At 25.9% G+C, this 15,244-nt stretch overlaps 1 protein-coding gene across 3 annotated transcripts in view; it reads right to left on the bottom strand.

Moving 5' to 3' along the window:
- Positions 1 to 852: 852 nt before the first annotated feature.
- LOC112600285 (calmodulin-binding transcription activator 1) overlaps positions 853 to 15,244 on the bottom strand; it is a 110,291-nt gene continuing 95,899 nt past the window's right edge. Inside the window, exons 11-31 of one of the 3 annotated variants that reach the window (XM_025347475.1) lie at positions 14,880 to 15,208; positions 14,278 to 14,411; positions 14,069 to 14,187; positions 13,889 to 14,012; positions 9,679 to 9,896; positions 9,438 to 9,604; positions 9,257 to 9,359; positions 9,038 to 9,170; positions 8,874 to 8,958; positions 8,729 to 8,811; positions 8,488 to 8,641; positions 8,276 to 8,376; positions 7,285 to 7,431; positions 5,390 to 5,457; positions 4,871 to 5,019; positions 3,850 to 4,034; positions 3,643 to 3,776; positions 3,373 to 3,500; positions 2,943 to 3,017; positions 2,731 to 2,749; positions 853 to 2,348 (exon numbers count right to left, since the gene is read on the bottom strand). In XM_025347475.1, coding sequence (XP_025203260.1) covers positions 2,241 to 2,348; positions 2,731 to 2,749; positions 2,943 to 3,017; positions 3,373 to 3,500; positions 3,643 to 3,776; positions 3,850 to 4,034; positions 4,871 to 5,019; positions 5,390 to 5,457; positions 7,285 to 7,431; positions 8,276 to 8,376; positions 8,488 to 8,641; positions 8,729 to 8,811; positions 8,874 to 8,958; positions 9,038 to 9,170; positions 9,257 to 9,359; positions 9,438 to 9,604; positions 9,679 to 9,896; positions 13,889 to 14,012; positions 14,069 to 14,187; positions 14,278 to 14,411; positions 14,880 to 15,208 — 2,763 coding nt within the window. In that variant the 3' untranslated portion in view covers positions 853 to 2,240. The remainder of the gene's footprint in view (positions 2,349 to 2,730; positions 2,750 to 2,942; positions 3,018 to 3,372; positions 3,501 to 3,642; positions 3,777 to 3,849; positions 4,035 to 4,870; positions 5,020 to 5,389; positions 5,458 to 7,284; positions 7,432 to 8,275; positions 8,377 to 8,487; positions 8,642 to 8,728; positions 8,812 to 8,873; positions 8,959 to 9,037; positions 9,171 to 9,256; positions 9,360 to 9,437; positions 9,605 to 9,678; positions 9,897 to 13,888; positions 14,013 to 14,068; positions 14,188 to 14,277; positions 14,412 to 14,879; positions 15,209 to 15,244) is intronic. The other 2 variants (XM_025347474.1, XM_025347476.1) reach the window with 2 other exon arrangements.

Here is a 15,244-nt window from a genome sequence, read left to right on the forward strand (position 1 = left end):
TGTTCATTTAAAATTTGAGATAAACTTAATTGTTAAATTATTTATTTATAGGAACTTAATGTTCTTCGTGCTCGTGTGCTTGTATGTTGTATTTTGATATTTTTTGGAATATTTATAGAGTTTGAAATTAAATGTGCTCAATCGGGTCATAAAGAAGGTAAGCTTAGTAAGAATGTGACCGTGTCACCAGTGGCGATTTATGTGATTAATATTATTGTTTTTATTTACAGCATTTGATCATTGAAAATTAAATAACTGACTATCGGTTAATTTTTAATATTATCGGGGTGTTAATAAAAACAATATAACTGAAATAAAAAAATGACAATAAACTTAATCATCGGATAACTCGAAAGTTGTAATATCAAATGTCAGGTATCATAACATTTCATTCGTACGACAAACATATTCCGTTTATTATTCTTTGGTTTTGTGCAGAAGTCTTATGAATAAAATCCAATAGAACTACGGAGAACAATATTATAAGTGTCTACTCAAAAAATTTTTTAACGTTATCGTGATGCAAATATTTTGTGTTTAATATTATAGCAATAATAATTAACGGGATTCAATAAAAATAGTGATTGAATATTTACGAGTGTGTAATCGGCTTCAATAGTGTATTATGATAATACCTATGATGATCTAATGTGACGGTTCATATTCTGTCTGTAGATATTTTTAAACCGATAGTGACATTTAATTTCAACATGATTTTCTCTAACAATATTTATCTACACATAAAATGGTTCAATAATAGATGAATTTTGGTTTTAAATAAATAAACAAGACTATAGTGTGGTGTCCAAATTTAAAAAAAAAAATAAGTATTTAAAAAATATATTTGGCAAGTTATAAAATTGTGTCATACCATAGATTTTAATATATCGTAACAAACACGCTAATAATATTATATGATTAGCCGTAAACGAAAAAAGTACACACGAAGTAGTCGCATTAACGACGCGTTGGTAGCTGAGTAATATTGTGAAGGATAAAATGATTTATATTGATCACTGTAAGTTGCACGCGATTATGTTTATTATTATAATATACGTGTGCGGCGGCGCTATGATATCTGAATAAAAACTAAATCATTCCTATTTGAACTTTGTTGTTATTGCCGTTGTATAATGAAGTGTAATATTTATATTTTTACAAAAGACGAACGTGTTACTCTGAAGCGTAATGATTTTTAATTATTTCAAAACAAAAGCCAAATCTGTGCGTGCATCACGTGGTCCCGGACCTACGACATCGTCATTGATTTATGGAAAACTCCGTCGCTATATCTACTCAAAAAGTTGTTGAGCCTCACATAAAAATATTGTAGAAATTCTATATGATGTGTACCGTTCCTGTACATTCCTATTCGCTACGGTTCGATGTATTTTTGAGCCTGTATTTTCGTATACATGATAATGATTGATAACATTATGGACAAATGTACGTACATTTGTATAATATACATAATATAATATTATGATATTATAGTAATAATATAATATAATAACAATAATCATCTATGCCCCCGGTAAAACGTCCATATTTTTTACCCACCGCGAGTTCGTCAAATGATCATAAAATATTAATTGTGTGTGTATGTGTGTGTGTGTGTGTGTGTGTGTATGTGTGTGTGTACAAAAATAACTACATAATAATAATATATAAACATTACAATAGTATACGATGAAGTAAATATCAAACGATTAAAATAAAATCGATTCGATAATAATAATAATAGTAGACAATATAATAATAATATATAAACGTTAAAATACAGTACATCGAATAAAGCGGTGTACGAAAACAAAATATTATGTATATATTATATAATATATATATAGGTACCAACCAATGCGATTGCGGTGTATACCTTGGTACGTGAATTACAGGGGTAGGGGGTGGAACCACATTCGTTCCAAGACGCACGACCGCCGACGTTTTTAACATACCTATTATTATTAATGTACAATTTTAATAACTTTAAAGTGCCTACCTATACATCCTATAACAGTGAATATAGGTACGTGTTTTGTTTTAAACACGCCGTTACGACGTCTTCATATTAATACTGTCCGGAAGAAATTTACGTACATCGATACTAAACAATATTAAAACGCTGTCAATAAGTAACTATACTACATATACTGAAGCCTAAGATTTTAAGCTATTAATCATAATATTTTACAATAACATAATATAATAATATATAATAAACGGCGGTGCAACGTCAGGCATCAATGGTGGTTGAATGTCGAGTATTGGGCCACTTTTGTCGGTGGATATTTCATGTTGTGATTGCCGTTAGCTTCCCGTTTACGAGATCCAAAAGTCCGTTCGTTGATCTGAAACGTGTCATTTGAACGACGGACGATTAAAAACGGTCGAAAACGACATAATTTCGTCGTGTACAGGTAAAATACGGAAAGCGTTCTACATAAAGTAATGCAGGAAGGTAATTATATGAAATGGATTACGATGTCTCGGTGGACTCGGAAGTACCTAATTTTACGCTCAATAATAATAAAAATGCTAATATTAAAAAAGCTGACAATAATCGTGTTTTTTTTTTCAATTTAAAGTAAGTACTAAATTCGTTTTATAAAATTATTATCATTCTATTTGCACACGGCACACCAAATCCACCATAAACATAATATCCCTTAGCCATACAACAAATAATGTGTTGAAGATTTTTCAAGAGACGTATTAGATAATTTGACTTACAGTGACAGGAGGAGATGTACTGTAAATAAATAATTTAAGCATTTAGTTTTATCGAATGACAAAAAAATGAATAAATATTATTTATTTGATATCATATTTTTAGTATAAGCATACCATTTTTAATATTAAAACAACTTTTTTTACGGTATGCAATACTTGTCATAATTATTTCAATAGGATGTTTTAATGAACAAATTATATTTAACACCTACCCATTCTTGGACTGTCTCATAAATTGTTGAATTTTTCGAGCTGCTTGATTTTGACGTTTTTGATTTTGATTTTTTCTAAAGTTATAGTAATAATTGATAATGAATAATTAAATAAATGTTAATTAAGTCTTAAATATTATTAATAAAAAGCAATTATTGTTAAGGTATTTTAAATTTAAATATAGTTTAAGAAAACAAATTATTTTTTATAATAATTTATTATAAATTATTTTTTATAATAATTTGAACAAAAATAATTTAAGTTTATAGATCAGATAAATAAACCAATACAAAATAAAATTAAAATAAAAGGTATTATAAATCAATAAAATATTATACATAAATAAAAAGCGACGAATACATCAAAAATTGGTTAAAAGTTGTAATATATTTTAGAATTTATCAAACGTATAAGATTTTTTGTACTTACTTAATGACAGTGAAAGTGTTATTAATGTAATGAGAAGTGTCATTTTTAAACCGCTTATGTCTTCTGTATACACGATACTTATTTTGAATTAGAATCGCAGCTTTTGTCATCTGCTTGTAATATGCATACTGATGAGAAATAAAAACGATTTCAATATTAATTAAAATGAAAATATAATATTAGTATTACAATAATAGCAATGCATTGTAATTAATTCATGAAACAGAATAGACATTTTCAGAGTGACATTATATTTTCGTTTAAACTAACTTGTTTGTAACGGCGATAATAGTTTTGAATGATGGAAGCAGCTGAAATTTCTTTGTCTTCTTCTCTTTTTTTGTACGTCCTGTATGCTTTCTGAATAGTTTTAGCTGCCTCGTATAACTCACGTTGTTCGTAATCTACACATTTGATAATATGTCAATCAGAATAGGTTTTGTTTTTTCATTGACTTTTCCCTAACGCAACGTTTACCAGACAGTGTAAGATTTGAAAAATTCTTTTCAAAGTATTGGTTGTTTGATGAGGCGTGGAGAAATTCACATAGATCTGCGGCAGTCGGTGGCGGTGAAGCAGGTGAACATTGTGATGCACTGGATACTGGACTTAAGGTTAAACTGGTACTTGACGTAGGTGTTTCTATTTCTCGATCTTTTTGCCTGGCAATAATTAAATTGAAACATGATTTTAATAATTATAAAAACATGTATAGTTTATTAGATTAAAGGGAGCACCTAGTTTTGGATTTACAATATTTTTTAATATTTTTAATAAGTATATTGGAAAATTTTTTTGCCAAAAATACATTTGCATGTGGATAAAAATAATTACATAGATAAATGTTATTTTTTGATGTTTATAGTTATGCAGATGCAATTTTAATTCCAGTATGGGAATATTCCACGTTGGGAAGATTATTGTTAAAGTATTGTATTTTCGTATGTAAACCCTTTGCAGACAAAGTGTATAACATGATAACAATTTGAATATTTTTTGCACTGTTATTATTCTTTAGTTAAGTCTTATTGTTCTTTAACTTTTTAAGAATTAGATTTTTAATTAAGTAGTTTGTCCCATTGGTCTATGACAACCTTTAATTTTATTATTTTTAATAAAAACCATTAAAATTGACCATTTAAAGTATTTCAACAGTTAAATTTTAATTTTATAACAAATCTAATTTAAAAAATGTATTACTTTTAAAATGGCCAATTTTTTATATTCAGTTTGGAAATTTATATAATGATCAAAATAAAAAAGTATATTTCATAATATAATGATTATATAATATTATACATTATATTTCATACATTATTTAACTTTATTTAAATAAAAATATTAAAAACGATGGAAAAAATATGAGTACTTGATATTCTATAGTTAATGCTTAAATCTAAGTAGGTTGTTATGTCTGGTTGAGATGGATTTAAGCGTTTTATCATGTAAGTCGTAAGAAAAAGATATTCTACAGGTATGTGTGCTATGATATACATACCGATAATGATAAATGTGTTCGTTGAATTCCGTGTTAATTTCAGAGTTTGTATCAAAACAACACGACGACACAGATGACGGAGGATCGTCAAGCACTTCCATTCTAATGATTGATGATTCTACAATTTTACCATGTGACCCGTTTTCATTCTAAGTGCAAAATAAATAATTATTATCGTTGTATTTGGCTTTTAAATCGTTTAATTAAATTAGCAATCATAATATTATGTCAAAAAAGTGTAAATATTTCATTATATATTCGTAAAATATTATAATATTTTATAACTATATCATATTAGATAAAAATCTATATACTTTAAGTCTGTATAAATGTTATTAATGATGTTTTTAAAATATTTAAAAAATAAAATTCTATTATAAATTATAATATACGTAATATAAATAATAATATTTGTGTGATTTTTTGTAAGAATAAATATTTCAGATATAATTTATTAGAAATGTATTGAGATAAATCAAGGAACAGTTTGGTTGTAAATAATGTGTGAAGTTGATGTACCTTAATATGATCAGGCATAGCCGCTATGAACTGTTCAGCTAATGTTAAAACACGAATATCATGTTCCCCTGAAAAAAAAATAATAAAACAAACAATTCATTACATTTGAAACATTTTTTTGCTTTAGAAGTAGGTAATGATGTAATAATTATATATAAATATATATATAGTTGATATGCTTACCTGGTCACTGTGACATTGTTATACTTACAGGTATAGGTACATCGTAGAGAAATAATTAATTGCAATGAATATTTTTATTACTATACAGACAGTAATTATAATCTACATACATACAACATGATAATTCATGACGCTATATTAATATACTATATCAAAAAGAAACAAAATCGTATCATTATTGTCTATTTTATGGTGCATTTCAATAAAACATTCTTACAAAAAAATTTAAACAAAATATGCCTAGTGCCTATAAATAATAACGGTGTAAAAATATTGCAGTGGAAGTTTGATTTATACACACATATGTTATATCATTATATTAATTCATTATGGTGTTTTACACATTCACATAATATGATATATTTTACATGTTACGGGCAGATCCTGGAGTTCAGATTCGTTGATAGGTTAGATTCATTGATTGTATTATTTAGAGAAAACCAGATTTTTTAAAAAAAATTTGTTAATTTTGTTTTACCTTTTAAACTAAATGAACATTGATTTTATTTTAAATATCTTAAAACATCAATAGTTTGTTGCATTCTGCTGGAGAAATATTACGTTATTATAATATTTCATGAAATAAGAATACAATATTCTATATGTTATTACAATTCGATTAAATGAAGTGATTGGTTTAATTAGATATTTTATATATAATTTGACTTGAATTAATGTTCTATTTCAATAAAATATCAACAACAAATGTTATATTTTAATGGAATTTTAGATTCAACCAGTTTAAATCATAATAGAAGAAAGTGCAATCGAATCAAATACAATCAGATATAAGTTCAGGATATATTTAAAAATAACTAATAAAAGGTACCTTTATGATTTTATAACATATATTCAATTATGGTATAACTGTATTAAAAGACATACTCAATATTAATTTTTAAAAAAAAGTCCTTAGTAAATTTAATGTCTAGTTTTTGAATAATGTTTAAAAATTTCATTCACCGCGTCAAATCGCAAAGATTTGTCCAATATACAAAGAACAAATTGTATGGTGGATGAATACAATAATAACGAGGTTACTTATCAACGATGAGGATTTTTAACTTAAATTTAACTTGATACAGCTTTATTAAATTTCTGTTTTCCTCCTTTATTTTCTTGTTTATAAAATAATAACGTCTTTATATTTTAGATTTTACATATCTATATATTTATTCGAAATTTGAACCATTGATATATTATATATATATTGTCATCCTTATTTAAATGGACTTAAACACTATTGATGATATAAACATATATAAAGACTTAGCACACCACGAATTTCAATCAAAAATTTAATCCATTTTAGAATATATTGATATCTATAGTCTGGTCGGAATCTGTATATATGTACTGACATTTTTGATTCTAATTGTCACTACACGATCATATATTTTTGAGTATGAAGTTTTTACACTATCGAGATTGATTTTTTTTTTTTTTTTTTTGAGAAGGGATTAAAGTGTGTAGCTATTTATTTTAGTATTTTAAAGGGGTCTATTTAGTACCTTAGATTAAGAATACTTGATCTATTTGAAACGATTTGGAAGTTTTTTCAATCGTCACACCCGCATTTTTCGATCCACCCGTAACGGCCGTAACACATAATATATGGTACGCATAATGCATATTGCATATGTACACAATGATCTATTTTAAAATCGTAATAACACAGTGTAAAAATATACTGTAGTGTATAGTATTCATACCGTGTTCAGCATAATCTTTAGGTGTTTGAACTGCGTCTTCGATTCGTTCATCGTTCTGACGTTCATTGGGTCGCGTGTTACCATTGCCATCGTTTTCACTACCCACGGCTCCGTCCGCCGGTCCATCGGCCAGCGCGGTTACCATGCCTAACGGTCAGCCAATCAAATTCTACCGTAACAAGCTAATAAAAATAAAAGCTATCGAACGCATAAAAAATAATGTAGAAAAAAAATAGAAAGAAAAAAAGGGGAAAAACAAAAAAGAAGAAAAAAACCATCTGGCCCCATTACAGTGGTTTGGAGCCGATTAACTCCCGTTGCCTGCTTGGCCCGTTTTAATATTTTTTATAGATACGATAATGTGATAGTGTGTTCGGCGATGTGGATAAGTACAGGTAGGTAACTAATTCCTAGCGATAAAAACAAAAATAATAATAATAATAATAAACAAAACAAACAAACACAATTATTGTAAGTATGCCCTGCATACGATCTCTGAGCATAATATCCGAATAGCAAGTATTGCGAATTCTTGATTTAATAACAATGTAACTAATGTCATGTTATGTTGGTCTACGTATTATTATTATGGCGCATATAGTATAAAATAATAGTATAATAAATTACTCTACGATTAATATACAGCTATAATTTTTTTTTTTATAAAAAATTATCAACGAGTGACAATTAAATACGGTTAAAAAAAATAATAAATACACCCAAAATATATTTACGTCACCTACGTTTACGTAGTAACAATATTACATATAAAAATATTTTCTAAATGTCGATTATACCACAATAATAATAATAATAATAATAATAATAACCTTATTATTTAAGTAATAATTGAACTGTATAGGTATAGTATTATAATATTATATTACTGTTCAAAGCGAAATTTTGAAGTCTAATTTTTAATATAATAATACATTAATTTTAATAAATAAAAAAAAAACAAAAATAATCAATAAGTGAACGATATACTTACAAATTATAAAATCAGACTTTGATAATACTGGTGATTTCTCTGACGAATTTCCGCTGTCTGATGTAGGAGATTGTAGTGGAAGAAATAAACTCTTTTGGAACCTACATAGAAAATTACATAGGTGTAATTGATTATTAAATATAAATTTTGATCTAACACTCAGTTTTTCATTAAAATATAATTTTTTAAATAAAAATTCAGATAATATTTACTTTTGAATAGATGGGAAATAGAGCGATGGTTTGCAGAATTGATCATAATAGTCGTCTGTCTGGAAAAAACTATTAGGTAGTGGTCTTTTGGAACCTTGAGTTTCTTGTGGTTTTATTTCATTTTTATCTGATTTGGTTATTTCTTCTTTTGAACCTTTTATGAGTAGATATACAATTTAAATTAATTATTCAATATATATCTATAACTTATAGAAAAATATAATTTAAACAAAGTAATTACATAACATGGGAACAGATTTATTAGGTGACGTTACTAGATTATTTGATTCGTTGGTTGTTTGATTGATTTCTTTTTTAACATCACTAAAAAATATGATTTTGAATGTGAATAAATAATATAATGTCTAAGTGTATTTATTTAATACTTATTGATTCCATCAGGCCTTAAAAATACATCGTTACTTAAATTTTCACTGTTGCAATACTGATTTTGATTGAAATCGTTAAAATCTGTAATGATGGTAATATACATAGATTTTTTATATTGATGAAATACAGGAAATTAAAATAAAAAATTTCGATTTCATACACTGATTAACGGATTCTAATATATCGGGTTGAGAGTAATCTTGATTAAAATTGTTATTTGAATTTTGAACAGTTTGATACCATTGACACAGTAACACCGCTGTATCTTTGTGTCCTTTTTTACAAGCCCACATCTAAAAAAATAGAATTTCAAAATAGCCATTAAAAATAACTATAATTTAACGATAATGCATTAATTTATCAATGATAAATAATTCACCAAAGGCGTATATCCTTCACGATCTTGCTTTGAAACATTGACTTCCATTTCCAAAAACATTGATACATTTTCTAATTTCCATTGAAGTAGTATGCACACGAGTCTGAAATCAAAGTAAGAAAGTTAGAAAGATAAATTAAAAAAGTTTTAGCCATTGCTAATAATATTGCTTTAGACTTACTTAGAATATCCCAAAAATGCTGCCATATGTAAAATAGTAGTTTCAGTTTCTAATTGTTTAACATTATATTCGGATTCAGATTTCCACGAGAATTGTTTCATTTTTTCACAATAATTTACAAGTTGATCTTCAAAATTGGGTTTGCTGAACATTACAATATTATCTTTCTAAAAAAAACCCCCCCAAAAAACGCGCATTAAATCATCAACCAAAATTTATTAACAATCAATATTATATTTACTAATGGTTGGTCTGTTTGTTGATTGTTTGACTGTAAGTAATCTTCGACGGAGTCAAGTTTTTGTAGCAAATGAAACTTGAGTAGAGAAGGTGTATGTGCCATCGATAACGAAGATATGGTTAACGGAAATTCGTGTTGACGGTATTCAAATATGGCGGTAGTTGATACTGGCCTGCCATCAATGACTACTTGCAATGTGACGGTGCCTATATCATGAGCTGCAAAAAATGACATATTTGTTTTTAATCTAATTTTGATTGATTGAATCTTACATAATAAATTAGGAGTTCCAAAAAGTGTACTCAACTTGATTATTATTATTATTATTTTTTTTTTATTAATTAAAATTTACTGAAAAATAATATTTTTCATCTCATGAATAAATTATAGTTCAATGTTATAAATTTGTAGAATGTAGATGATGGCATTTATATTTTTTGAATAATAGTAACAACAATAGTTCATAACCTAACAATTAATTTATAATTTAGTTATTGTAATGTTTTATTTTATTTTTGATAAATCTTTTAACATATTATAAATTAGGTATTATTTCATTAATAAAAATATGATATTAATAGTTATTAACTAATAATTTATTCATTTAAACATCTAATATTAAACAACAAATTAAAAATAAATTTCAATAATAACTGATTAATTATAAACGTGTCAACTTTTCACTTTTATTTCAAAGAAAAATAAATATAACATGTTACAAAAATAAATAAATAAATAAATTTTATTATAGTAAACAGGATAAATAAAAAATTAACTATGTTTTTTTCTATTTTTCAACACTATTATTTTCTGAGTGTTTTGCTTAATTGGTTGACAGCATACAATTTTATTTTATTTTTTTTAAATTAACTTTTTAATATAAATTAATTTACAAAATAAACATAGTCTTTTGAAAAAAAAAATAACGTTTTATATCAATGTATTGATGTATAATTTTTTCAATACTCTTTCCAGAAATCTTTTTATTATAAATCGTAAGTTGTATACATCTATAATTTCAATGCTCTTGTATATTCTCATTGCCTTTAAATATATCAATAAGGTACACCGCTAGTAATAACTAATTTATTGATTTCACAGTCTTGAATTTTATAAAAATAGTATAAACAACAATAATAATAATAATAACCAAGTCAAATTTTAAAATTTTAAATGTTTTTATTTTATAATCAAATGAATCAATATTGTTTTCAATGTTTATTTCAATGTATGAAGTCTCTGTGGATATATTAATAAGTAATATCAACCACTTAATCGATTTTTGTTATATAATTTCAAAATATGTTTTGATATGTTTTAAACCAGCAAAGCTTTTTTCACAAATAAAATTAAATATATTTTTAGTTTTGTTCATTAATTAGAAAATATAGGCGTATGGTTTTTGTTCTAAAAGATGTAATTTGCGTCTCTTTTCAAGGTTGTAAATTATGCAACATAAAACTAGATAAAAGGGCATTATGTTTTGTGTAACTTGAGCAATCTTTTACCTTAAAAAATTGTTATTTGCGCCATGTTTGACCATATTAAAATGTCAATTGGTGCAAAGTCAAAATTACTTACGATAATATGTTATTTTTATTTAAAATAAATGAGTAATATTCTAGTTAATAATAAAACATGCATAACTTTGGGTTATTTAATTCATTGATTGATTATACATTTAATAATAGTTAATGTTGGTTATTCATATTTTATGTGCTACTTTGTATAACTGATGTAAACTCGTTAATTTATTGGGTAAATTCCAACCAAATTAAAGTTATATTAAATTTACATTCACATTTTTACTATTTAGTTTTCTGTGATTGTGTATATTACCAAAATTTATATTTAGATGTGATGCAAATTATAAGTTATTTTTTGCGCAAATCACATACGGACTGAAATATATTTATTGGAGTACAAATTGCATGTACTAAAATTGGCCGTCTACATCTTCCCGTAACAATATATCTCCATGGAATTGAATGAATAAAATATTTCCAGGAAAACATATTACTACATCCTGTGGATTATGTGTAAGATGGCGCTGTTTTTCCATTTTTTATTTCAAAGTAATTTGATTTAAATTTAAAAATCCCAATCGTAGCGATTTTCCAGTTAGATGTGCTTAAATATTACCATATTATTATCATTTCACAGATAAACTGTAAAGATAAATATATATAATATTAAGTTTATTTGATATATTTTCATCATACTATTCTGTCGATGTAATATTCAAACGATGCGTAGTATGTGGTTACGACTTGATGAATATAGTATTTGTTAAAAGAAAAAAATTATAATCAATTTTAATGATATATACAATAAATAATTACTAAATAAAAAGAAATGTGGAATAAAATTGGATCTTGTTTGATCAACTGGAACTAATATTACAGAAGAAAATAATTTGTGACCATCTGTGTATATTAATCCTAACAATATGTTATATAGATAAAAATATTAAATTTAAACAAAAACATCACTGCAGAATCAAAAATCAGAAAGAAAAGTAAGAACCATAATATGAATAAGATAAGCTAGTATAATAAAATAAACTGAAGATTAGATAAGTAATATCAAATGTATATTTAATAAGTAAAAAAGTTATTTAAAAATATTGTGACATATATATTTATGAACTTTATGATAGCTACATATTACATACTTATATTCTAAACAAGTAAAGGGAATTATGAAATTTTTGTTTGGATACATTTTTGAAATACTGAAACGGTTAAAATAATGCAATAATATTACTGCTAAAATTTTATATTAGTAAATTGAAAGTATAAAAACATACAATAGGTAGGTATATTAGAATGTATAGCACTAACTATTACTTTATTATAATTTGCGTAGTTAAATAATATTTTTTATAAAATAACTGACAAAATAGATCAATCATGATTTGACTTGATTAATAATTAATATGCATTTTTTATAAATTTATATTTAAAATAAATATTAGGAGAGAAACCAATGAATACCTGTTGAAAGAACACAACGAGTTTTTTTTTCAATTTTTCAATTTAATGATTGTTGGTTTTTATAAAAGAAAGTGTTTTAGTAGGTCTTTACAATATTTTCTTTTAATTTGAAATATTCTATATATTTTACGTTTTGTTTGACCGTTTGACGTTTGTGATATTATGAATTTCTATAGGTAAATAAGTTTATAGTTATGAGTAAAATTATTTATTGTTTGGTGGCTTTTAATAATTAATTTTTTTATTCAACGCAGAGTGTTAAGTAAGACTTATACCGATCCATTTAAAATTTATAGGAATGCTTATAAAGTACAAAATAATTTAGGTTGGCCAGTATCGAATTTAGTTCATATATTATAGGTTCAAATTGATTTTAGATTTTAAAATTGGGCGAATAACCTACATGTAATCAGTTGTTAAGAAATATACTTTATTTGATTTAAAACTAAGACTCCAAAGTTAATATTTTATCTAATCCCAAAATATTTTTCTACCTGAGAGATTGGGATTGAAATTACTTTGAAATAAAGCAGGGGTCGGCAGCCCGCGGTCCGCGGGCCGCAAAGCAATTTTTGATGGCCCGCACAAAGGTGGTTAATTTTTGTGTTTTACTTTTGTTCAATAACATTTTTCATATAATTTTCAATATTATATAATTCTTTTTCCTTTATAAATAAAATCTAATCTAACCGTTTCATAATAGCAATACAATTATAAGTATTATATCATAATATGTAATTTTTTTTTTTAATGTGGCCCTTGATGAACAATTGAAAAAAAAAATGGCCCGTGTGGTTAAAAAGGTTGCCGACGCCTGAAATAAAGAAATATAATGTAAAAGAGTTTTAGCATAACAATAATGATAAAGCGAGTATTTAGAATAATATGAACACATGAAAAATTTTCATGAACTTTATGGGTAACTAGTATATTCTGATTCTAGGTTATGAAATTTAACGGGAGAAATAAAAGAAATTCTAAACAATTTCTAAACGTTCAAGGTAAAGTATAAATTAAACTATTTTTTTATTAAATAAATGGTTTTTATATTCTCATTACGTATAGTCTTAATATTTTCTTCTCATTCAAATATAATCTTCTTGTTTTATTTTTTTTATCATATACTTGAAATATTATTTTTTAGATTATCAAAATATTATATTAATAATAATATGTTAATTTATTTGTTTATTTTAATTATAGTAATAATTTACCTGGACAGTAGCATCTTAAAACACCTCCTTGAATTAAAGTGCTTGGAACTGTGATCGTATCAAACATAACAGTGTATGATGAGGAAGAAAACCAAGGACCCGTGATCAATACCTTTACACCTCCCTAAAAATAAATATAGACAAATCAAATAGTTTTCATCATAATTAACCTTCACAAACCTCTGGAAATGCCCATTCAGGACAGTAATCGGTTATTTGTAGAACATCCATATTGTCTAATTGCGTTTGCTCATGTGGCTGCATATCCGCGGCGTTTGTTCCTATTTCCGTAACCAAATCTGTGAAAAAATATTAAATTTTCATTACAAATTGATAAAAAATAGTAATTTCTCAAAAGTAGATCATCTGGATCATTATCAAATGCATACTTGAAGCATGTTGCGTAGCATGTTCTAGGATATCAAGTTCTTGGAAGTCAGTAAGCATATCAAATGCATCAAGACTTACAAATACATCGTCTCCAGTACCATCTAAATTTTTATTACTATGGTCGTCATCCAACCTGTAGAACATACGGTTATATAATATTATAATATATTATCACAGTGGCGTATCTAAGTGTTTTGAGTGTACATACATTGTATTTATACAAAAAGTATATTTATTAAGATATCTACAAGATATATTGGTACAATATGGTTCTATTTCTTGTTTGATAGTATTATTTTAAAGTTTGATGATTATACAATGAGGAAAAATGTGAGTATTTAAATATTAAATTAAAACACCCGTAAAAAATCCTGACTACATGTCTATATTATTACATTAATTAATAAAATATATCACCCATAATGTTTGAAATTTTGAATATTTGAACTCGGATGAATATAAATGAGAACCGATTGAAGAAATTATAGTATCAAATAGAATTATAATATATGTTGTGATATTGACATTTATAATTTGATAATATTGAATATCTGTAGAATCAAACGAATACATTTTCGTTCGAATAACACTATGATTTTACCGTAATAACTGATCAGCATTGGCACACGAAACTGGCATGTTGGCTGAAAGCGTCTGTTGTATGTCGTCGTGGGACAAATCTAACGTGACATCATAGAATTCTGATTTAACGTGATCCGACTGTTGTTTTAAGTGATCTTGTCCATGGAACAGATGTACAGTGTTATCGTCCTGATTTTGTGAAGTGTGATACGTTTGTTTTTCGGTATACACGTGAATCACTTCGTCTGAACCTTGTGGTTTATATGAAATCATTGTTGTAGGTATATGATTATTGTCTGTCACATTGATTGGTGGTTGTCTGTTGTTCAACATTTGATTGTTATCTCTCTATAAATAAAAAATAAATGATTTCATTACATTTTG

Source organism: Melanaphis sacchari, unplaced genomic scaffold, assembly GCF_002803265.2.
Source record: "Melanaphis sacchari strain LSU unplaced genomic scaffold, SCAv2.0 Contig62_pilon_pilon, whole genome shotgun sequence".
Taxonomy (NCBI): Eukaryota; Metazoa; Arthropoda; class Insecta; order Hemiptera; family Aphididae; genus Melanaphis; species Melanaphis sacchari.